General features: G+C 37.7%; 1 protein-coding gene across 9 annotated transcripts in view; it reads right to left on the bottom strand.

Moving 5' to 3' along the window:
- STIM1 (stromal interaction molecule 1) overlaps positions 1-26,290 on the bottom strand; it is a 225,818-nt gene that overhangs the window by 42,025 nt on the left and 157,503 nt on the right. For all 9 annotated transcript variants that reach the window (XM_081281995.1, XM_081281997.1, XM_081281996.1 and 6 more), the window contains exons 4-5: positions 4,562-4,673; positions 572-687 (exon numbers count right to left, since the gene is read on the bottom strand). In XM_081281995.1, coding sequence (XP_081138121.1) covers positions 572-687; positions 4,562-4,673 — 228 coding nt within the window. The remainder of the gene's footprint in view (positions 1-571; positions 688-4,561; positions 4,674-26,290) is intronic.

Here is a 26,290-nt window from a genome sequence, read left to right as displayed (position 1 = left end):
AGCCCATTATGTGTTGCTATCCCTGATCATACCTTTTATATTTTATCTTTTGTAAATAACTCTTGCTCAAGTTATTTTCTCCATCTAGAATGTCCTCTTCTGTCACATCCATGGAATAAAGCTTACACACTACCTCTTCCATGGGATACCTTCTATACCACTCCTCTGGGCCTCAGAAGCATGATCTTTCTGAATACTAGAATACCAGAATACTCTTTCTTTTCTTTCTTTCAGGTGCAAGGGCTTCATACATGCTAGGCACATGCTCAACCACTGAACTACATCATGTCCTATAAGTCTCATTTTATCCCTTCAGGGCAGAAAATGATTCAACCAGGTCATCCTACAGAGTCCAGCACAGCACTGGAACAAAGCAGAAATCTAAAATATGTAATAAATGGAGTTTGATATCTGGCTAGACTAAAATACAAAACTGTTTCATATCTCAATATCAATGAAAATAGTGAAGATGCTGCATTAGAAGTGCGCCCAGGAGACCCAGGATCTCAGCCTAGCTACTCTGTCAGATTTGGGTTTGCACAGCAGCAGCCCTTCTCTACACAAGACTCACAGAGAGGAGGCCCAAAGAGCACTGTGTCCAAGGCCTTCAGCTGCAGCTTCTGCCGATGGCTCCGATCTGTCATCTTCAGCACAGTTCCTGTCATGGTGGTATTGGTTACAGCTAGCCTGTTGAGGCAAAAATTAATGGGTCAGTTCCCTGACAACAAAGGCAGGAAGGATCCAGAAAGATTACCTACCTCCTCCAGGAACACTTTAAGCTCTTGGTGATTGCTCCCTCTGCATTCTAGGACACAGAGTTATATCAGCAGGGTCTCAACAAGGAGTACAGAGGGATAAAAAACATTCACTAGGAATTTGTTCACCCTCTCCCCATATCCACCATCTCATAAGTAACCCACCCTCTAAGGGTTACCCATTAAAATTTTCACAGGTGTAAAATTTTATAAATTTATAAACTTTATAAATTTTTTGTTGTTTCTCCTTCCAGGAATTAATCTCTATATAATCTGCCCCACTTCCTACCTCTTGTAAATGCATTATCCTGTCCAGCCCAGGTCAAAATGCCACACTGCATGACCCAGTGGATTAGAGGGACTTCTGAATTATACTAATCCTAACCAATTGTCATCATATGTAAACCTGATGATGACAGAATTTGAGTTAGTCTTACTGGATGTATTTGAGTCACTGCAATACAATTTACTTCTGATCAGATTTCTGTAATTTTTATGACCTTCGACCATACTGTCAATGATAACTTTAATAAGAAAGAGTCTATAAAAAAGAAAATAGCCTAGGGGGGAAAAATGGACTAGGACTGGGGTTGTGGCTCAGTGGTAGAGTACTTGCCTACCACATGTGAGGCACTGGATTCGATGCTCAGCACCACATAAAAATAAAATAAATAAAATAGAGGTATTATGTACATCTACAACTAAAAAATATATATTTAAAAATTTTTAGAAAACTGGACTTCGTTTTTCTCGGTTGGAACACAGTAGGTATAGGAGGAAAGAGTCTAAGTCATCTAGGTCATAAGATGAACATTTAATACTATATACTGTCTTGGTGGTACTGGTTACAGCTAGCCTGTTAAGGCAAAAAGTAGCGGTCAGTTCTCTGACTCAAAGATACTCTCTGTAAGTGGTGCCTTTATCTGATACACAGCTTTATTTCCCCAGACAGAAGAAAAACTTCTGACTTCACAGTAAGTGGTTTATACTCCTGTCTTAGCATTCAGGAGCAAGCTACTTCCTTTTCTGATCTTGGAAAGTAATCAAGCCCACCTACAAGAAAGGCAGTGAGGCACTGTGATCAGGGCATCAGGAGATCTGGCTTTTAGTCCCAGCTCTACCAGTGATTCACTTGTCTGCTAGTTCTCTCCTCTAGGACCTCAGTTTCCTTCTTTGTAAAACTTATGTAAAATCAGATGCTTCTTACAAGCCTGGAAGTTCTTAAGGCTCCTCTTTGAATCATTTCTGTCAGGTGTGACGGACTTAGTATCTGACTAAGCAAAATAAACATTACCATATTTTCTACAGTCTATTTCCCAAGGATACCTAAGAACTGGTATGTTCTCTACTTCTAAACAATAGAAAAGAAAAAGGAGCTAGCATTTACCAAGCAATTACTATGTATCTTGTATTATTCTGGCATTTTATATACAATTCCTCAATCAGTCCTTCAACAACCTTAAGAAATCAGTTCTAGCTGGGCGCAGAGATGCACATCTGTAATCCCAGCAACTTGAAAGGCAGGAGAATAAAGAGCTCAAAGCCAGCCTCAGCAACTTGTCAAGGCCCTAAACAACCTAGTGAGACCCTATCTCTAAATAAAATACAAAAAAAAAGGGCTGGGGATATGCCCCTTGGTTCAACCTGTGATACCAAAAAGGAGGGAAGGAAGGGAGGAAGGAAGGAAAGGAGGAAGGAAGGAAGGGAGGGAGGGAGGGAGGGAATCAGTTCTATTATTAGCTCCATTTTGTGGATAAGAAAACTAAAAGAGTTGAGTAACTTGCCCAAAATCACATATAAGTAACTGGCAAAGTCAGGGAGTGAACTTAGATCTGCTAGATTCTTCCCTTTATACCATATTAGCTGGTGATGGCCCTAGAACTACTGCTCCACCTCATTCACTAAAGGCACCACAGTTTGCCATCTTCTACTCCTGTGCCCATCCTGGCTGGACCTGGTCTTGGCTCTAATCCTAGTCCCAAAAGGACTAAATAGTTTCATAACCTGAGAACTGACTTTTTATTCTATGCTTTGAAGTTTTTAAATTCAAACTATAGCCATTACTTCTAATGAAATAAGCCAAGAATCCACATGGTTATAGTGCTGTTTCCATGAGTGGCAAAAAAGAAATCTACATCCTAGAACTTTATGGTCAATCATCTATTCATTTGTCTTCCTTTTCCAATGGACATGGAGTTCCCCAAGATAGGGGTCAGGTCTATTACACCTTAGTCCTCAAGGCCTAGCAGAAAGCATGGCATGTGGTAGGTGCTTAATGAAGTTTTGTTAATAGAACTAAATTGAATCTGTATTTGGGGTAAAATTGGGAGTTCATAACCAACTTGAATCTAATGTATGAAATATGATATGTCAAGAGATTTGTAATGTTTAGAACAACCAATAAAAAAAAAAAGAAAAACAAAACAAATAAGCCTATCTTCAACCACACAGCACAAGAGGAAGATGAAGTGAAAAAAACAGGGTACTTAGAATAAGGCAGGCTTGGGCTCAAATCCTAGCTCTGTCCCTTACCAGCCTGACAAATTATAAAATATTAAAATTCAATTTGCTCACCCAAAGAATGGAATAGTAATTCCTTCCTTCCAGAATTGTGAGAACTAGAGTAATAGGTAGGTGCAGAGATACACACTAGTAGAGTGCTTTATTATAAAGAAAAGTACAAACATTATTCTGGAGAGTAAGAAAAAGCTGTGAGGAGGAGGCTGCAGGAAGCAGAGGAGGTAAGCTAGCTCAGCTAGGCCTGATCAGCAGTGTCTGGTAACTCTGTGGCTGAAGAACGCAATGTGTGTGCATTGCAACAGCTTTACCTTCCCCTTCCCCTTGTGCTGAAGCTCATAATCAGATGTACTTACATAATAAAATGACAGATTATACATAACGAGCACTTACCAGAGGGTAAGCCCTGCAAGGGCAGGTTGTTGTCATCTTTATCCCCAGCACCCAGCACAAATGCTTGGTACAAAGCTGGTACCCAGTAAATATTTATTGAATGAATAAGTAAATGGATTAATAACTGAATGACATAAATGGATTAATGACTAAATGACTAGTTTGACATAATAAGAAGTCCAAGTAGTGCTCCATCCCTTCCCACTCCCACTTCAAGCCCTAGCATGTTTTGCCTATCAAAAAAAGGCAAAAAGTTATAACACAACAGCTATTGGAGAAGTCATTCCAATGATGAGAGAACCAATGGCAGTTGGCCCCAATCTCTGTACTATTTTTGTCAAAGCAAATAAATTGTATGTGGATAACCAAGGGGAGGCTAAAAGAGTCCTGAGGCTCCTGGGTGATCAAAGGATAGCTTCTGGGAGAACAAGAAAAGTAAAAAGAAACACCTCCGACAAATCATAGTTTTGCCCCTAACTAGTCATGTTTGTGACCTTGGAAAAGTTACTTAATCAGTATCATCAGCTATATACTATAATATCCATCTTTACAAGATTTATGTAACAATCAAATGAGATACTGTATATAATGTGTTAATAAAATGAAAAAATCCAATGAGATACTGTATATAACGTGTTGAGAAGAATGCCTGGCATGTACTAAGCACTCAATAACTGGCAGCTATTAGTACTATTCCAAGACTAATGTGAATATATGCAGAGTGTCTATCGTGCTTTATAACAAGTGCACAACAGACGTAAGAGGAGTTGTCTATAGACTCTGCCCCCAAAAGACTAAAACCTCACTTAACTGGCCAGAACAACCTGAAGGCAGACTCACTTCCAGCCCATTCCTTATGCTCTCAGGTAAGAAAAAACCAGTACTCCCCTCCTGACCTTGGCATAGCATGGCCACTGAGCTGCAGCTTCCGGAAGGTCTCCTCATACTGAGGCAGTTCCACATATGTAATCAGCCACTGTACCACCTCATCCACGGTCCAATTGTATACTGTGGAAAGAGAAAAGTAAATTATGATTCTAAAATGTCAAACATTGCTTGTACTTAATGTTATGATCATATGTGACCCATAACATTTAACACGTTTCTGAGTTTAACATCTCTCTTGCCCATAACATTCTAAGTATGAAAGTACACACTGTATGAGTCTCTTTATATGAAACCCTGAAAAGACATATGTATAGTGATAGAAAGGAGATCAATGGTTGGCTGGAGCCAGGACCTAACTGGGAAAGAACATAATGCAATGTTCTGAGATGACAGAAATATTCTGTATCTTAGGCTGAGGTTGTGGCTCAGTGTTAGAGACTTGCCTAGCATGTGTAAGGCACTGGGTTCATTCTCAGCACCACATATAAATAAATTCCACTGACAACTTAAAAAGAGAGAGAGAAATATTCTGTATCTTGAAGTGATGATGATTACACAAATGATAACACCCATCAAATTCATCAAACTATTTAAAATAGGTGTATCTTCTTAAATGTAAGTTATATCCCAATAAAGTTTATTTTAAAATGTTTTTAAAATTATAAATGTGACAAGGTTTAGAACCACCCATCCATTCATCCATCATTCAATTATCCAACTAAGTGTTCATAAAGGGATTACTTGGAGCCAAGCCTACAAAAAGTTAGTTCCCATTCCAGTGGAAGAGATCAAAAACTAAACAGCATCAGTGAAGCATAGATTCTGATAAGAAATAGACAACAAGCACAGAGGAGAAAGGAAATATCTGACCAGGGTTTAGGCTCAGGGAAAATGATAAATTGCAACTTAAAAGATAATAAATTAGTAAGAAGCCTGGTGCACTGGCACATGCCTGTAATCCCAAGGACTAAGGAGGCTGATGCAGGAGGCTCACAAATTGAAAGCCAGCCTCAGCAACCTAACAAAGCCCTAAGCAACTTAGAAAGAACATGTCTCAAAATAAAATATAAAAGGGGTGGGGGTGTTGCTCAGTGATTAAGTGCCCTTGGGTTCAATACCTGGTGCCAAAAAATAAAATAGTAAGAGCTCATCTGAAACATTTCATGAATACCAGGAAAGAATGCACCTGATACAGAATGAAGGCAGGTGCAAAGAAAAATGTGAAATTTAATGTATCTAAATTATGGAATGTAGTAGCAGAAGGAAATTGAAAACATGTCATGAAGTGTCTTGACTGCCATGCTAAGAAAGCTAAGCCTGTTTCAGGTTGCTCTGGCCTGCTAAGAGAGATCCAACCCTACATAGGAAGAAAAGTATAAACCTCTCTACTCCTATCTTTTATGCATTTTTTATAAAACATGTTAGGCACTTTGCATCTATTCTCTTATTCAATGATGCTATTCAGGGCTGTGCTGTCAAGTAATAACCAGTAGCCACAAGTGCTGACTTGAATATAAACTTACTAAACTTGGATAAAATTAAAAATTCAGTTCCTCAACAGCACTAGCCACCCTTCAAATGCCTAATAGCTAGAAGTGACTAGTGGCTACCATGTTGAACAACACAGAATACATATAATTTCCATTATTTAAAAAAAAAGTTCTGTTGAATAGCACAGGTCAAGATAATTTACTATTAGAATGTTTCAATTTTATATTTTTATTTTGAAGATAATCTTAAATTAAAAAACAAAAATATAGTTTGGATTATCTACATATGTAAGAGTACAGGCTCTCAACTTCATTAACCACGTAGCATTTGTGTTCATAATTGTGTTAAAGCAAAATAGCTAGAAGATATTTGCCTGGAATTTTATGACATATGTGCTTTAAATCAATTACCAATATGCCTCAAATTTAGGTTTGTAACACAAAAGAACCTAGAGACAAAAACTGATATTTTTATATAAAATATATTTTCTTAACTATAATTCAAATTTTCAAGATAAATGTTCCAGTACTCAATATAAATTGCCAAGAACTGTACCCAGAGAGATTGTCATAACATCACATGATCACCTAATATGATTGATCTATTTGATAGGTCGTAATAAATATGGGTCATTTTTACAACCAAGCATCCACTTCTCCTGTTGGTGGCAATAGTACTCTGAATTTGAATTAGGAAAATCACCACTTGCTCTCAGGTAATATGATTCAGACAAAGCTAAATCAACTGGTAGGCGTAAAGAATATAAACCACGTGGGGCTGGGGTTGTGGCTCAGTAGTACAGTGCCCATCTAGCACGTGCGAGGCTCTGGGTTCGATTCTCAGCACCACATAAAAAATAAATAAACAAAATAAAGGCATTGTGTCCACCTACAACTAAAAAATATTTTAAAGGGGGCTGGGGATGTGGCTCAAGCGGTAGCGCGCTCGCCTGGCATGCGTGCGGCCCAGGTTCGATCCTCAGCACCACATACCAACAAAAGATGTTGTGTCCGCCGAGAACTAAAAAATAAATATTAAAAATTCTCTCTCTCTCTCTCTCTCTCTCTCTCCTCTCTCACTCTCTCTTTAAAAAAAAAAAAATTTTAAAGGGCTGGGGATGTGGCTCAAGCGGTAGCACACTCGCCTGGCATGCGTGCAGCCCAGGTTCAATCCTCAGCACCACATACAAAGATGTTGTGTCCGCCGAAAACTAAAAAATAAATATTAAAATTCTCTCTCTCTTAAAAAAAATATTTGACAAAAGAATATAAGCCACGTTAAGTCAATTAATGTAATATAGTCCATCCTCTTGTCCAGAGCACTCAATTCAGAAATGAGCACTTAACCCAACTTGAAGTTGAAGAAACTAAAAACCAGGATTTTTATTTGGCCCATAGGGAATAGACTTGCTTTTCTACCCCTGACATCTTGTATGAAATGATCCCAAACTATAATATTGATAATAATAATATTAATATACAGCATCACTTATCGTGGTACTATTCTAAGCACCTCAGATATATTAACTCATTAATCTTTACCATCACCATTCTCATTTTATCCTCATTTTAAAGATGATAAAACTGAGACACAGAAAGATTATATAACTTTCCCAAGGTTATACAACTAAGAATCGGTAAAGCCAAGATTTAGTCTCAGGTAGACTGGCTCCACAAATGGTGTTCTAAGCTATTACAATCTATCTATATTTATCCATCTATCTCTCCTCCCTGATGCTGCTAAAAGCCTTCATTGAGAGGCAAAGCTGAACCAAGTGGTAAATCCAGATGACATCATCCAAACCCTAAGTCAGAACAGTCCTATTTATAATATTTCAATTTGGGGACAATAAGTAAATTTTCCCCTTTTGCTTATATCAGATTGAGAGGATTTTTTTGTCATAATAGAAGCCAATTCTAACTGAAATAAATATTGATCATTTGCAACATGGCAAACCACATCTTCATTATACCTGGAGATAACAGCTAATTGTCCCTTAATATAATGTTGCAATTTTTTAATAATTATAAAAATTATTCTTTTAAAATAATTTTGATATTTGTGTGGTATTTAGACATAAAGAAAACAAATTTAACTCTCTACTTTGTCAAAAGTCAATTACTATGTAAAGGAACTGAAGTGGAGTTAATACACAGGGAATACATTCATACCAAATGAAGTCAAATGAGATCATGATATTTTATACATATCAAAGTTTGCAGTAGCTGAAATGGTGAAAAATAGTGGGAGGAATGAGTCATCAGGTGGCACCTAATAATACAGACAATGATGAACTAAAGAGTCTGGGAGCAACTGAAAGTTTGGCATGTACAGTTGCTGCAAAAAGGTACCATTTCATTAAATTTAGAGCTTATTTTTACTTAAAAATATAAATCTGTTTTATTTATATTTGTTACAAATTTAATACAGCAACTTAAACTTCATTATGTTTGTATATATTTAAATAACCAAACAAAAATAATTTAAGTCAGCACTGCAGATATAAATTATTTTCCCCAGAAGAAATATGTACATTTCTCAAATTTGAAAACCACTGCTGTGAGCACTAAAAAGCCAAAAAAATTTTTAGAGGCAGAATAATATGGTGAGATTCATCACTCTTCTCTTTTAGGATCTACATCTTTACCAAAAACTATCTTTTGTCAGATGTTGTCTAATTTCCCTTTAATGGTCCGGAAACATTGAAGGCTTCTGAACCACGTTCTATTCATTTTTGCTTATTCACTATTTCTAATATAAAAGCTTAATATACAGGGGCATCAATAAGAATTTACTCAAAAAATAACTAACCTAAATGAGGAGTTCCAGAAATGTTCTAACTGTGGGCCTCCAAACAATATCTCTAAAAATATTCAGTTCATGTAGATGGGTAACTTCTGAAATGTTTGTCAAAAAAAATAGACATTCCTCATACAGGCATGCCTCATATCTTAGGTTGCTTCGGTCAACCTAAGCTCACATAATCTACAAAAGTTGGAAAATTTGGACCAGTCACTTCATTCTCCTATTTTTGTCACAGAGAAGTTCGGTACATGATACAAAACAGCCAGCCAGGAAGACATCATGCATGAAACAAAGTTAAAAGCAAAATGTCCTCAGGAAGATGCTGGAGCTCAGGAGGAAAGTTCTGATGCTGATTGACTTTGAAGATAGATTAGATTACATGCAGAGGCACAGGAGGTGAGACAAGAAAGGTGGTAGGGGAAGGAAATAAGGCAGGTATGGTATGCACAATGACTGTATCCTAGAAGACAATAGACTGGAGGCTTAGGCAAAGGGTGTTCAGTCACTACTTGGCTAAATTCCTAGTTCCCACACTAGATTTACATTGGAAGGAAAAGAGAAACTATTTCTAAGAGATATGGTCAAATCCCAGGATATGGGAAAAGAAGGATGATAGAGTTGGGATTACTTTGAGGAAAGAAGAACGCACTGTTATTCCTAAAAATAAAATTGTATCTTCACACATTACAAATATGACCATTTACTATGGTCTGGAGTGTAAGGTAATATAGGCAGACAAGAGTGACACACATATAAAAGGCAGACAAGTGCTAGCTTGTAAAGTACAGAGAACAGCACACTCCCACCAATGCTGCCAATGGAGTTCGGCTGCATCCAGCACAAAGAGGCCTCTCTGTTTGGCATGTAGAGTAGAAAAAAAAGGACATTTTTTTGTTGCTAGAAAGGCCTAAGGCTAGCGGTGCTTCAAGGGCCTTTTGTCTCCTGGGAGGATGCCTTAATACAAGCCTAGACATAGACTCTCAACATGTAGAAACTACTCTATCAGCACCCTACACAACAGGAGTAATTTTAGACCAGAACTTCTCATCCTCTACACCAATGAATTAATCTTTGTTGTGGGAGCAGTCTATGCATTATTTCAGGATATTTAACATATTCCTGGCATACACCCACTAAATGCCAGTAACATACTATCATTGAGACAAATATTGCTCCAAATATTGCTGAATGTCCTATGGGAGGCAAAATACCCCCAGCTGAGAACCAATGCTCTAAACATTGCATTGAGAGAAAAGGTCTCTAAGGGGGTCACTATACTTCAGTGAGGATGGACTCTAACTAACCAGTCCTTATATAGCTAAGCTATTGGAGAAAATGATAATGACTTCAGCATGTCAGATCAAACCTCAAGGCAGTTTTTGTTTATTTATTCTTAGTTCTATACATCATTCTGTTACCTAGGCAGCAAAAAACCCTAATTAAATAGGGTTTGGCAGCATGGTGTCATCCACCCAAGTGCACCACAGTCTGAGCCATGATGAGCTGTATCCTGTATAACATCTGTATCTCAGATACCAACTATGAGTCCCAACATGATCTTGCTTAATAGTCCAACTGAGACATCAGGACCTCTTGTCTCAGATTCAAGTACCTAAAAGGTAAAAGTCTTGTTCTGCCTTCTCATTCAAAAAGAAAAACAGGGAAAAAAATCCATGGGCAAAAATGAGGAAAAAGGCAACAGCAAATGCAGAAAGCTCATTATCAATAAGAGGCTATAGAGTTTGGCAAGGAGGGTTTACAGGAAAGTACAGGTAGACTCTAGATGACTCAAATGTCCAAATCCTAGGAGGACATTAAAGCAAGAAACAGTATCGTAAAATTATAAGTCTCCTGGAGCCTGCCATGTGGCCCCAGACTACATTTCAGGCAAGATGAGGAACAATGCTACACAGACCCAAAGAAAGCCAATCTCTGAAATTTCCATGATGAACAGTCCTTCAAAAGAGAGGTACAAGGTTGGGCATAGAGACTCACACCTGTAATCCCAGAAGTTCAGGAGGCTGAGACAGGAGGATCACGAGTTCAAAGCCAGCCTCAGCAATGGTGAGGTGCTAAGCAACTCAATGAGACCCTATCTCTAAATAAAATACAAAAAGGAATGGGGTTGTGGCTCAGTAGTTGAGTGCCCCTGAGTTCAGTCCCCAGTACCAAAAAAAAAAAAAAGAGGTGCAGGATATGGAAGTAGCTCAGTAGTAGATTAAACCCTTGCCTAGCATGCATGAGGCCCTAAATTAATCCCCAGTACTAAAACAGAACGAGAGAGAGAGAGAGAGAGGGAGAGAGAGAGAGAAATGCATGATGCCAGACTCAGACTCAGTGGCGCACACACCTGTAATCCCAGCTACTCAGGAGGCTTATGCAGGAGGATTGCAAGTTCAAGGCCAACCTGGGCAACTTAGTGAGAGACACTGTCTCAAAATAAGAAATAAAAATGGTTGGGAATATAGTTCTGTGGTACAATTGCCCAGGGTCCAATCCCTAGTGGCAACAAAAAGAGAAATGCACAAGGTGACTAACCATGTGGTATCCAATCTTATTAATGATATAATCTATCTATAAAAAGAACTCTGAACACAAGCTGTCATATATGTATATCTGCTTATAATTAGATTCATGTACTAACAGAAACATTGTAAAATATACATAAAATTAAAGAATGAGATGAAAATAAAATAAACACAAGCTCTAGAATATTCTTCAAATTAACTTATGATGGCAATATGTGGGTTCTGGATAACCTATATTGTACATTCTGTTAGTATTTCTATTTTCTCACTAGCAGTACCACTCACTCCCCCACAGACTTCTTATGGAGGTAAAGGAAGGAGTATAAAAAGATTAAAAAGCATTTATCTTATGCACATCAGCAGAGAGCCCCAAAAATTGATCAATTAACTTCTCCAATAGTAAAGCTATATTCTGGCCTCCATGATATGTTTCATAGGTGGAAAGGAGTCTTTTCCATTTGAGAAAGATTTTTATGTAAAATTAATAAAAACCTTGTTTTATTCTGAGGTAACAAAAAAATAAAGTTATTAAAGATTGCCAAATCCCGAGGCACTTCAGAACACTGAATTTTTATTATAGAATATATTAGGAAGAGCACTGAATTCAAGGCTGGAAGATCTTTTTTTTTTAAATTTTTACAGTAGAATGAATTTGACACATTGTACACAAACAGAGCACAACTTCTCATTCCTCTGGCTGTACATGGTCACTCTAGTAGTGTAATCATACATGTATATAGGGTAATAACGTCAGTCTCATTCTACCACCCTTCCGACTCTACACAAACCAAAGTGAGGCTGAAGATCTTGATTTCTATCCTGCCATAGACCAACTTAGGCAAATCACTTAACCATTATGAACTTTGATTTCCCTTTATATAAAATAGTCATCCTGTCATTCAACAAATATTTATTTTGTGTTAATTCCATAATAGGCATGGGGAAAAAAGCAATGATCAAGGAGAGACTACTATCCCCATGTAGCTTACAATCTAGCAATACTTATCTCCCAGAGTTGTTGAATAATGAGTTCATGAAAATGAGTTTGAAGATGCCTAGGATTTAATGTCAATTCAGTAGTTAATTATTTTTTCATATTGCATTCATTTGAAAAGGGGTGGATGTTAAGGATTGGTCAGAATCTTTGTAAACAAGAGATGCAGGTCTACCAGAGGAAGAAACATGAGCAAAGACACAGAACTATAAAGTGTGGATCATATGCAGAGAACACTGACTCCAGTTTGGGACAAGTACAGGAATGAGGAGAATTGGGTATTGCTGAGGCCAAATGATAAGGGTCCTTGAAAGCAGGTGGTCTCAAACTGCAAAATAATTTGTCCATTGGGAGAAAAAAAAACATTTATTAAGCACCTACTACTTGCTTGGTACCACTCTAGAACACACTGTCCAAAACAGAGTCACAGATCTCATGGTGCTTATGTTCTGGGGGAGAAAAACAAGGTAAAACATTATGAATAAATAATATGTCAGGTGGTGGAAGTACAATGAAGAAAAATTAAGCAGCAAGAGGTAAAATTAGAAAATGGAATGAATTTAGGTATAAAATGAATTTAAGCAGAAAATGAAATGAAGTCATAAGCTATGTGGATACCTTGGGTAATGACACAGCAGTAGAAAAAAAAAGTATTACTCTCTAGCACCTGTGCTACAGTGATACCTGCAGGTATATACCAAGGCAGACACTAGACCTTAGCAAATCCTTTCACTTCCAGGGAAAGAATAAGCAATGAGAAATGGGCTCCTGAATCATAATCTCTTTCCAGTAATAGACTTGTGGTGCCTCCTGATGAAGCCCTCAGTTACTTCTGTGATTTCAAAACCACATTCCAAGAGAACCAAGTCTGACAAGAAGGTTGCTAGTACTTTTTTGGGGGGTCTCCTTCATATAATTATCAGTTAATTAGTTGGTCCTTTGGTAATCCTTTGGTCAGCAATTTGATCACCTATTGTATTTTTTTTAATATTCATCCTTTAGTTTAAGGTGGACACAATATCTTTACATTTACGTGTGCTGAGGATCAAACCCAGTGCCTCAAGCATGCTAAGCAAGTGCTCTACCACTGAGCCACAACCTCAGCCCCTGGTCACCTACTCTAACATGGCATAGCAGTTAAGAATATGAACTTTGGAGATATGTACAATATGCTATATTCATTATTTAATATAATGTATCTTTATAGTCATGATTTTTTAATTTTTGGTTTTTTATTTGTTTTAATTAGTTATGCATGACAGTAGAATGCATTTATGCACTTTGATAGATCATATACAGATGGGATATAATTTCTCATTTTTCTGAGTATACAGGTTGTAGAATCATCAGTATTAAGCCCTGAACTCTCACTGCAAAAATAATCTGGGCCTTGGGCCAAGACCTCACATGATAGACCCACTAGGCTACTTGGCAATAACCAGGTCTCTCAAGGCCCACTAGTCCACGCTATTAAAGAGCAAGTAGCAACTAGACTAGGAGAAAGATTAAAGAGAGATTGGCAACATGGCTACAGAGCAGTAAAAATCCTACTAGGAGGGTTGTGACTGTGGCTCAGTGACAGAGTGCTTGCCTAGCATGTGTGAGGCACTGGGTTCCATCCTTAGCACTGCATACAAAAATCAGCAAATAAAATAAAGGCATGTTGTCCATCTACAACTACAAAAAATTTAAAAATTAAAACCTACAAGAAGCTTTGGAACATTGAAGCACTGCATACAAAAATCAGCAAATAAAATAAAGGCATGTTGTCCATCTACAACTATAAAAAATTTAAAAATTAAAACCTACAAGAAGCTTTGGAACATTGAACGGCTAAAACAACTGTAAGACCACATGATGATAGAGCCAAGTTGACAAACTCTTGTCTCCGGATTCTTACCCTGGGCTAGGCCCTGGGCTATGTGTTAGGAAATGGAATCATATAAGACACTGGCCTCAAACAGAATGATAGGGAAACAGTCAGGAAACAAGACCATTGCAATTAGTGCACTAAGTGTTACAATGAGATAAGCATAAGAAATTATAGTAACGTAGAATATGCCTAATTTAGCCTAGGGTTTTCAGGAAAGATTTCCCAAAGAAAGGGATACTTCAATTGAGTCTTAATTGTCAAATAAAGAAGGAAGAACAGAGGGAATAACATATATATTAAAGCACCAAGAGATGAAAAAGAATAATGTATCCTAGGAATAGATGATAAATTAGTGCAAATACAAAGGAGATGTAGTAAGGAATGGTAGAAAATAATAAGAAATAAGCATGAGCATGGTATGCTAAACTCATCTAGCACAAAGCCTGGTATACAGAAGGTACTCTATATTTTTTTAATCTTTTTGATTGCTTTGGTACTGGAGATTTAATCCAAGGGTGCTTTACCACTCAACTATATCCCCAACCTTTTTTACTTTTTTGTTATTTTGAGACAGGCTCTTGGTAAGTTGCTTAGGGCCTAAATTACTGAGGCTACCCCCAAACCTGCAATCCTCTTGCCTCAGCCTCCTAAGTCACTGGTATTACAGGTGTGCACCACCATACCTCATTTTTTTGTTTGTTTGATTGGTTAGCTGGTTTGGTTTGGTTTAACATAGGACTGTTTACACAAATTGTTGGAGAGAAACAATATCTTTTAGGGCCTATACTAGAATTGGGTAAGGAATGGCAGAGGACTACAGCATTAAAATATAAAGAAACCCTCAGAATATAGAAAGAAATAAAATTTTTATTTATACATACATATTGATACTCTTTTCCAAGTGAAGTAATTACTTTTGAGTTTATGGATGGACATTTGACTTCAATGTATTGGTTAATATCTCATAGGTAGACCTACATGAAAAAATCATTGACATTTTCTATAATTTATCAACATTTATTGTGCTTTCAGTACCTTATTTTGTTGAATCTCAAATGAGACACCAGTTGTAATCTAAGCTTATCATTCCTTCTACACACATCAAGTATTACCCCATCAATACAAGAGCCAATATTTATTCTCTCCAAAAAATATGATTACTATATATGATTACACAGGAATTTGCTTGTACCATTTTAAGCACTATCTCTATTTATCGGGGTTCTATTTAAGGATGCCATTTAAGAATATTATTCCCACCCAGAAATTTGGTATCATAGCATGTTTGCTTCATTATCAACAGAAGAAAAAGGGTTGGGGGTTGGGGATTGTAATTCAATGCTAGATAATGCACTTAGCATGCTTGAGGTCCTGGGTTCAATCCCTAGAACAACAACAATAAAAAGAAGCAGAAATCTAATCGGGTATTATTTTAGAAAGATCATTCTGGAACCAATTAAAGGCAATACTGCAGTACAGCTAGGTTAAGTCAAGAAAAGTACAAAGTATAATAGTCCAAGCAAAAGATGATTAAGCTGTAACTTCTGCTTCAAGCCAAGATGAAATAACAGGAATGAAATTTATCCTTTCTCTTGAAACAACACATTCCCCACATAACTTTCCCCCACCAAAACAAACAAACAAACAACATATGTGTAACATTGGTCTTCAAGACACTGGACACCAGCTTATAATGGACAGTGATATTTTAGAAGTAGAAAGCAAACAAAGCAATTCATACAAATGTCCCAGCTTATAGCTTTGAGAGAATTTCCAGACATGGTACAAGGAGGGGAAACTAAGGCTGGGGTGGGGGGTGGAATCCTCCTGCCTCAGCCTCCCAAACCACTGGGATTACAGGCATGTACCACCATACCCAGCAGAAGAAAATCTTTGCAAAATATATGTAGTTACCTTCAGTATCAGAAAGGGATTGCATACCTACCTACACACATCCTCCAGTATACTTTAAATAATCTCTAGACTACATACATAAAATACCAAATATGATGTAAATACTATGTAAATAGTTGTTATATTGCTTAAGGAATAATGACAAGAAAAAATGTGTACATGTTCAATGCAGATACATCAATCTAGGCCTCACTACATAATAAATGAACAAGACGCAATACTCAATGAGTGCTGGAGAGAGACTGAAGATCTGTGAAATGGCGGGAGGCTATGGCAGGGTGTGCCAACACATCACTTAATTTGCACGTGTTCTATGTAGTATTCCATTTGCAGCAAATTAAACATTTTTGTTTTGAATTTTCTGGAAATATTTTTCAAATATTTTCAATTCAAAGTTGGTTGAATCTGTGGATGTGGAACCTGCTGACTATATCTGATAAAGGACTTATGTCTAGAATATATAAACAACTCTCAAAACTCTATTTAAAAATAAACCAATAAAAAGATGAAAGGTTAACGGATATTCCACCAAAGAAAATAAATAAATGGCAACTTATATACATGAAAACATGCCCAATATCATTAATCATTAGGCAAATATAAAATAAAACCATAAAGAAATACTACTACACTACAGCTAAAATTTAAAAGACAGTCAAACTCAGTGTTGGCAAGTATATGGAAGAACTAAAAATCTCATACTTTACAGGTGGTAACATAAAATGGTGCAACTACTTTGGAAACCAGTTTGATAGTTTCTTAAAGATATTCCTATTATATGACCTAGTCATTCCACTCCTAGGTATTTACCTGAGTGAAAAGAAAATATATACAAGTGTACCCTTTTCCCACATCCTCACCAGCACTTGTTATTGTTTGACTTCATAATGGCTGCCATTATTACTGGAGTGAGATGGTATCTTAGAGTGGTTTTAATTTGCATTTCTCTGATTGATAGAGATGGTGAGCATTTTTTCGTGTATTTGTTGATTGATTGTATGTCCTCCTCTGAGAAGTGTCTGTTCAGATCCTTGGCCCATTTGTTGATTGGGTTATTTGTTTTCTTGTTGTTTAATTTTTTGAGTTCTTTGTATACTCTGGAGATTAGAGCTCTATCTGAAGTGTGAGGGGTAAATATTTGTTCCCAGGATGTAGGCTCCCTATTTACCTCTCTTATTGTTTCTCTTGCTGAGAAAAAACTTTTTAGTTTGAGTATGTCCCATTTGTTGATTCTTGATTTTAACTCTTGTGCTATAGGTGTCCTATAACTGCAAATTGGTTCAGCCAATTTGGAAAGCAGTATGGAGATTCCTTGGAAAACTGGGAATGGAACCACCATTTGACCCAGCTATTCCCCTTCTCGGACTATACCCAAAAGACCTAAAAAGAACATAAAACAGGGACACAGCTACATCAATGTTCATAGCAGCAAAATTCACAATAGCTAGACTGTGGAACCAACCCAGATACCCTTCAATAGATGAATGGATAAAAGAAATGTGGCATTTATACACAATGGAATATTACTCAGCACTAAAAAATAACAAAATCATGGCATTTGCAGGGAAATGAATGGCATTAGAGTAGATTATGCTAAGTGAACCTAGCCAATCCCTAAAAAACAAATGCAGAATGTCTTCTTTGATATAAGGGTGGGAGCGACTCAACACAGAGCATGGAGGAAGAGCATGAGAGGAAGATTATCATTAAATAGGGACGAGAGAGGTGCGTGGGAATGGGAGAGAGAAGGGGAATTGCATGGAAGATGGTAAGAGACCCTCATTGTTATGCAAAATTACATATAAGTTGGTGTGAGGGGGAACAAAAAAGAGAGAGAGAAATGTGTCACAGTAGATTGGGTAGAAAGAGGGGAGGGGAGGGGGATAGGAAGGGCAGCACAATACAATAGACACTAGTATGGCCCTATGTATAAACGTGGCTGTATAACCAATGTGATCCTACAATCTGTACACGTGGAAAAATAAGATTAAGATTACGTACCCCTTCGACCCCATCTCCTTCTTCTCTCTGCCTCTCCACTTTGCTTCTCCCCAGCTGTCTCTCCTCCCAAGCTCAGTCTCTAAATCTAGATCTCCATTTCTTTCCCCCACCCCGCCCGATCTCCCGCGTGTCCGGTACCCGGCCCGGGCGGCCCGAGGCGCTGCCTCCCCTCCCCCAACCCGCAACCCCTCCCCGGGGGTCCCGAAGGCCGCCTCCCTCGGAGCACCATAGAGCAGACTCTTCACCGCGCGAGTGAGCTGCCGAGTTAAATGAAACAGCGGATAAGATGAGTGACAATTTAAAATCCATTTTAAAATCCAATTTAAAAGCCTTCATAAGTAGTGGCCACAGGTTTGAAACGGGGCTTGGGAGAGACAGTAAGGACCCACCCATTGCATTGGTCGCCCGGCAAAGGGAAACGAACTGTCGCCATTTGCAAGAGACACCACTGTGGCAGAGAACTGACGTCATGAGACTGCTGCGGAGGAGATAACTTCATTGAAACCTGCAGCTACAGGTGTGTGATCCCCTAGCCTTCCCTCTCCACACATCGGGGAAACCTTAAGGGCCCCTCCCAGCTCTCCCATAAGGGCCCCTCCCAGCTCTCCCGTGAGTGCTACAGCCAGGGAATCAGAGGTGGTGCGGGATCTGCAGCGCGGAAATACCGCTCCCACCAGGGCTGACTGCTGAGGTCTCTTGCACCAGCTACGGGGAAGTGGATACCGAAGGGCAAGTAAAATCCGCTGAGGATTCTCAGCCCCAAGCTCTACAAACTTAGGGTTTGAGGGAATGGCAAACTGGAAGAGTGTGCCCAGTCGTTCATGAAAACAGGGCTCCCGGGAGCAGCAGACCTGGCGTGTAGCCAGTATTGTGGTGAGAGGGGCCTGGCTAGAGAAAAAGTGGGAAGTGACTAGACACAAGAGGAGGCCCTAGACACTCAGGACTGGAGACTCGCCCAGTCTGGGAGGAGCTGCTGCACAGTGATTAGTTCCCGCGTATTGACAGGAGAAACTTGGCCTGGTGATTCTATACCTAGAAAACCCAAAAGGGTCTACAAAGAAACTACTAGAACTAATAAATGAATTCAGCAAAGTGGCAGGATATAAAATCAACACGCATAAATCAAAGGCATTTCTGTATATCAGCGACAAAACTTCTGAAATGGAAATGAGGAAAAACACTCCATTCACAATATCCTCAAAAAAAAAATAAAATACTTGGGAATCAACCTAACAAAAGAGGTGAAAGATTTATACAATGAAAACTACAGAACCCTAAAGAGAGAAGTAGAAGAAGATCTTAGAAGATGGAAAAATATACCCTGTTCATGGATAGGCAGAACTAACATCATCAAAATGGCGATATTACCAAAAGTTCTCTACAGGTTTACTGCAATGCCAATCAAAATCCCAACGGCATTTCTTGTAGAAATAGATAAAGCAATCATGAAATTCATATGGAAAAATAAAAGACCCAGAATAGCAAAAGCAATTCTAAGCAGGAAGTGTGAATCAGGCGGTATAGCGATACCAGATTTCAAACTATATTACAGAGCAATAGTGACAAAAACAGCATGGTACTGGTACCAAAACAGGCAGGTGGACCAATGGTATAGAACAGAGGACACAGAGACTAATCCACAAAGTTACAACTATCTTATATTTGATAAAGGGGCTAAAAGCATGCAATGGAGGAAGGATAGCATCTTCAACAAATGGTGTTGGGAAAACTGGAAATCCATATGCAACAAAATGAAACTGAATCCCTTTCTCTCGCCATGCACAAAAGTTAACTCAAAATGGATCAAGGAGCTAGATATCAAATCAGAGACTCTGCGTCTGATAGAAGAAAAAGTTGGCTCCGATCTTCAGATTGTGGGGTCGGGCTCCAAATTCCTTAATGGGACACCCATAGCACAAGAGTTAACAACTAGAATCAACAAATGGGACTTAATTAAACTTAAAAGTTTTTTCTCAGCAAGAGAAACAATAAGAGAGGTAAATAGGGAGCCTATATCCTGGGAACAAATTTTTACTCCTCACACTTCAGATAGAGCCCTAATATCCAGAGTATACAAAGAACTCAAAAAATTAGACAATAAGATAACAAATAACCCAATCAACAAATGGGCCAAGGACCTGAACAGACACTTCTCAGAGGAGGATATACAATCAATCAACAAGTACATGAAAAAATGCTCTCCATCTCTAGCAGTCAGAGAAATGCAAATCAAAACCACCCTAAGATACCATCTCACTCCAGTAAGATTGGCAGCCACTATGAAGTCAAACAACAAGTGCTGGCGAGGATGTGGAGAAAAGGGTACACTTGTACATTGCTGGTGGGACTGCAAATTGGTGCGGCCAATTTGGAAAGCAGTTTGGAGATTCCTGGGAAAGCTGGGAATGGAACCACCATTTGACCCTGCTATTGCCCTTCTCGGACTATTCCCTGAAGACCTTAAAAGAGCATGCTACAGGGATACTGCCACATCGATGTTCATAGCAGCACAATTCACAATAGCTAGACTGTGGAACCAACCCAGATGCCCTTCAATAGATGAATGGATAAAAAAATGTGGCATCTATACACAATGGAGTACTATGCAGCAATAAAAAAATGACAAAATCATAGAATTTGCAGGGAAATGGATGGCACTAGAGCAGATTATGCTTAGTGAAGCTAGCCAATCCCTAAAAAACAAATACCAAATGTCTTCTTTGATATAATGAGAGCAACTATGAACAGAGCAGGGAGGAAGAGTAGGAAGAAAAGATTAACATTAAACAGAGACATGAGATGGGAGGGAAAGGGAGAGAAAAGGGAAATTGCATGGAAATGAAGGGAGACCCTCATTGCTATACAAAATTACATACAAGAGGTTGTGAGGGGAATGGGAAAATAAACAAGGAGAGAAATGAATTACAGTAGATGGGGTAGAGAGAGAAGTTGGGAGGGGAGGGGAGGGGGGATAGTAGGGGATAGGAAAGGTAGCAGAATACAACAATTACTAATAGGGCATTATGTAAAATTGTGGATGTGTAACCAACGAGATTCTGCAATCTGCATTTGGGGTAAAATTGGGGGTTTATAACCCACTTCAATCTAATGTATGAAATATGATATGTCAAGAGCTTTGTAATGTTGTGAACAACCAATAAAAAAAAACATAAAAATAAATAAATAAATAAAAAAGTAATTTAAAAAAAAAGATTACGTACCCCATTTGAATCAAATGTATGATATGTCAAGATCATTATAATGTTTTGAGTAACTAATAAAAAATTTTAAAAAAAGAAAGCATAGTAAATGGAAATGAAGGGGAAATAAAATGGTTTTTGTTTATTTGCTTATTTTGCTTTACCTCTGTAAAACTCCAAATTTGATTTTATTATACAGTATTAGTTTACTATAAATAAGCTGACATTCTGTTTATGTCTCTTCCTCTGCCTCATGGACAGGCACACACTCATAGTTGAATTGAATACTTAATGCTATTATTTTAACAGTAAGCTCTGAAAATATATCTCTCTCTTCAGCTATATGTTTACCATTGTCTGATTCATCACTATGTTCAAACTTCATGTTCTTTCCAACGCAATTAAAATAAAACAGTGAGAAAGTAAAAAAAAAAAGAAAGAAAATATATATGTCTGTACAAAGACTTAAGTGAATGTTCACACAAGCTTTATTTGTAAGCGGTAAAAATTGGAAACAGCTCAAAAGTCTACCAACATGTGAATGGGTAAATCAATTGTATTATATCTCTACAATAAATCAACAATCTGCAATAAAAAAAGGAATCAACTACCATACTTATAAAATATGAATGTATCTCAAAATAATTATGTTGAGTGAAAGATGTTGGATTTTACTTATTTATTTGTTTGTTTATTTTTGGCACCAAGGATTGAACCCATAGGCACTTAACCACTGAGCCACATCCCCAGCTCTTTTTAATGTTTTATTTTGAGACAGAGTCCCACTAAGTCGAGGATAGTCAGGAACTTGCAATCCTTCTGCCTCGGCCTCTCTAGCTACTAGGATTAGAGGCATGCAACACCATGCCTGGCAAGATGCTAGATTTTTAAGAATATATATTATATAATTTTATTTATATAAAACTCTAGAAAATGCAAACTAATCTGTGACAAAAGGGAGATCAGTGGTTGCATGGGGGTAGGGAGAGACTACAAAGGACTGTAAGAAAACTTTTAGGGATGATGAAAAATCAACTATCTTCATTGATGTCATGGTTTCACAATTGTATACATACACTAAGACTTGAAAAATAATAAACTTTAAATATTTATACTTTTTATATATCAATTATAACTTGATAAATCTCATTTAGGAGATAAGTTGAGCTAATATGGTATTATATTAAGATTATACATAAGATATATTAAAGAAAGCCAGGCTCAGAGGCACATACCTATAATCCCAGCAACTTGGGAGGCTGAGGCAGAAGGATCACAAGTTAGAGGTCAGCCTTAGCAACTTCACAAAACTCCCAGCAATTTAGCTAGACCCTTTCTCAAAATTAAAAGGAAGGAAGGAGGGCTGGGGATGTGGCTCAAGTGGTAGCGCGCTCGCCTGGCATGCGTGCGGCCCGGGTTCGATCCTCAGCACCACATACAAACAAAAGATGTTATGTCCGCCGATAACTAAAAAAATAAATATTAAAAAATTTTCTCTCTCTCCTCTCTCTATCTTTAAAATAAATAAATAAATAAATAAATAAATAAATAAATAAATAAATAAGTGAGGGAAGGAAGGAAGGAAGGGAGGGAGGGAGGTAAGAAGGGAAGGAGGGAAGGAAAGGAAAGGACAGGATATGCAGCTCAACAGTATAATTACATCTTTCTCCCTCAAAATGTAGCAACAACAATGGCTGATGTTTTTATCTAAATGACTTAAGGATTCATTTACTTAACAAATTAACCTTTAAAGGGCTAAAAAATGGAAAAATGAATATATTTCTTACTAGTATTATGCAAAAGCAAAAAGAGATGCTGTTACATATTGACCTGACTTTTGAAAGGGTTTAGACTGAAGTCTGGTGCCACCTGGCCTCTCTGTGCTATATCAACAGAGTTGCCAGTTCTGCTGGGCTTTCTCTTGAAAGCCTCCTGATTCTCCAGTATTGACTCACTGCCTTCTGCAGAAAAATCCTCTCTTTCAAAGAGTAGCATAGACAGAAATGGTGATCTATGAGTTTATCTCATTGTTTCCAAAAACCTAGTAGAAAATAAACATTTTCTCATGACAAAGTCAATTAGATATCAGATCCCATACTTTTAGCTGGAATCATATTACTTAGTTAGAATCAAAGATTAAGTTATGGTGTCTTTTATTCAGAAAAATGGGGAAAGAAATTATTACTTAAGAAATATACTTTGGGATTGAGGATGTAGCTCAGTAGTAATAGTAGTACTTGCCTAATGTAAACAAACAAGATCCTGGGTTATATGCAGGGCCTTGTGTTAATCCCAAGTACCAGAAAATAAAAAGAAATAAATATACTTTGTTTGGCAGATAGCATAATTTAAAATCGAGTATTCAGGAAGGGTAGGAAAAACAGTAACAACTCACTTTGTTTAGAAAAAATAAAAGCCATGCTTTAAAGGAGGATCCCCTTAAATCAGTGCTTCTGTAAAATACCATTTCCAGCGGCTCAAATATTCCAACAACAATTCTATTTCTCAAATATTTTACAGAATCTACTCAGCATTCCTTTCTTTAAAGAACTGCCACTCTGCCACTTCCCCTACCTCACATGGTCCTCTAAGGGACTGGAAATTGTAGCATACACTTTCAACTACTCTATATAAATCTGTAATCCAATCTGTGCCAATATAATTCTCCATCTCCAACCCCACCCATCTCCACCCATACCCCGGTCATATTAGACTCTTGAACAAAAATATTGAGGGATGAAAAATGAAAAGAATCATCTGAGAGAGCCAATAAGAAAAAGCCAATGCCCTAATCTCTGCTACTGGTATCCCTAAAGTTATATTTGTTCTAGGTCTTTCCTCAGTCCAGCCTGTTCAGTTCTTCCTTAATTACTTAAGGTTGTATAATAAGGAAATTGACTAGTCTTCACCCTCCATTCCTGAGAGGTAACTACTAAACTCTTAGAATTCCCCCAGTGACAGGGGTATCTTTCTTATTCATGGTGGGCCCCTTGGATCACGCTTGAATTTATGCTAATGAAATGCCTTGGAATGGGAGATTTGTCACTAGAAAGACTAACCAGGTGATTAGAGGGTTGGGGCTTTGGCTAATACCAGTTCACCTTTTAAGAGAAAAAGGAGGCTAAAGACTGGGTTCAATCACAAAGCCAACAATTCAATTATAACTATGTTTAAAAAAAAAAAAAAACTTTAAAAAAATATGGTGGACACCAAAGTCAACTGAGCTTTCTGATTGGCAAACACATAGATGTGCTGGGTGGGCAATGTGTCCTGTCCCATCTACCAGGAGAAGACATAGAAGTGCCAGATCTCAACCTATGAGTCTCTTTTTTTTTTTTTTTTTTTGGTTAGTCCTATTTTGCAGCCTTTATAATACTATAATGCTAAAAACAGGGCTTTTTTGAGTTTTGAATAGCTCTAGCAAATTATAGAACCTAGGAGGTCTCTGGGAACTCCCAACTTTGTGGCCAGTTGGTAAAAACTGCAGGAGACCTGTGAATTTCCAAAGCTTATGGCTGATGTCTGAAGTGAGGGTAGTTTTGGGTCTATACCCTTAACTTGTGAATTAAAAGTGTTTCACTAATCTCTCTTTGCTTTATTTTTGTAGTTAGTAAATGAAGATAACCACAGTATCTACACTTCATAAAGTTTTTATAAGAAATAAATGAGTTAATACATATAAAAAACTTAGAATAGTGCCTAGGACATATTAAATATTATACAAATTTTAGTTGCTGTTTTATTTTGAAACAGGGTCTTGCTAAATTGCTTAAACTTGCCTTGAACTTATGATACTTCTGCCTCAGCCTCCCAAATCACTGGGATTACAGGCATGCTTTATTTGTGTTTGCAGTCTGGGGATTGAACCTAGGGACTCACACATGCTAGGTAAGCACTCTACCACTGAGCTACTTCCCCAACACTCCCTTTTTTTTTTTAATTTTTATTTTGAGACAAGGTATAATTAAATTGCTGAGACTGGCCTTGAATTTGTAATCCTCCCACCTTGGCCTCCCAAGGAAATTGACTAGTAGCTGAGATTACAGATATGCTTGCTCCACTGTACCTTTCCTTGAATTGTTGTTTTTATTATAAAAATCCAGAGGTGGTTAATATAGAGATTAGCAAGCTTTTCTGTTTAGATCTAAATAATAGAGAAAAGGTTGGCTTCCAACATTAGTCAGAAAATGTTGACAACATTAATCACATAGAGGAGACTGACATTAGCCAGAGAATGTTCTGAACACAAATGATTGCTGCTGATATCTACATCATCTAGCTAAACTCAGACCAGTCAGTTTCAGCCAGTGCCAGAATATTACATGTTTTTTGTAGCCTGAAATTGTCACTAGAGAAATTAGGGGACTTGTTCTGAATAAGGAGGCAAGTTATTGGTAAGAACAGAATACAAAAACAATCTTACTTCTAGTTTATCAAATCACTAGGAATAACACATGGTAAGCCAATGCTAAAATCACTTTTCCTATCTTAGCTGTTAACTACATTACTATGCATTCAAATGTTTTTCTCTGCTCCCCTCCTCCAAAACCTCACTCCATTGTCTTCCATTTTCCTGTAATTTAGAATATACTAAAAGTGTTCCAAATAGTTGCTGAGTCCAAAAATAATGTTCTTACCAGAAAATTGCTTGGAGCTGTTTTCTAGTATTATGATTCAATTCCTTTATTTTTGCTTCCTCTTGGTCACCTTCTCTTCCCAGCTACTTCTCTATGAGTTTTTAGAAAAAGCTACGAATGCTCTCTCTGCCATCTTTCATTCTAAGTTCCTACTTTAAAAGTCCACTCTTTTTTTTTTTTTTTTGAGTTGTAGTTGGACACAATACCTTTATTTTATTTTTATATGGTGCTGAGGATCAAACCCAGGGCCTCACACATGCTAGGCAAGCGCTCTGCCACTGAGCCACAACCCCA

Source organism: Spermophilus citellus, assembly GCF_964194105.1.
Source record: "Spermophilus citellus genome assembly, chromosome: 2".
Classification (NCBI taxonomy): domain Eukaryota; kingdom Metazoa; phylum Chordata; class Mammalia; order Rodentia; family Sciuridae; genus Spermophilus; species Spermophilus citellus.
Note: the sequence above shows the minus strand (reverse complement) of the source record. Positions and strands in the feature narration are given on the sequence as shown.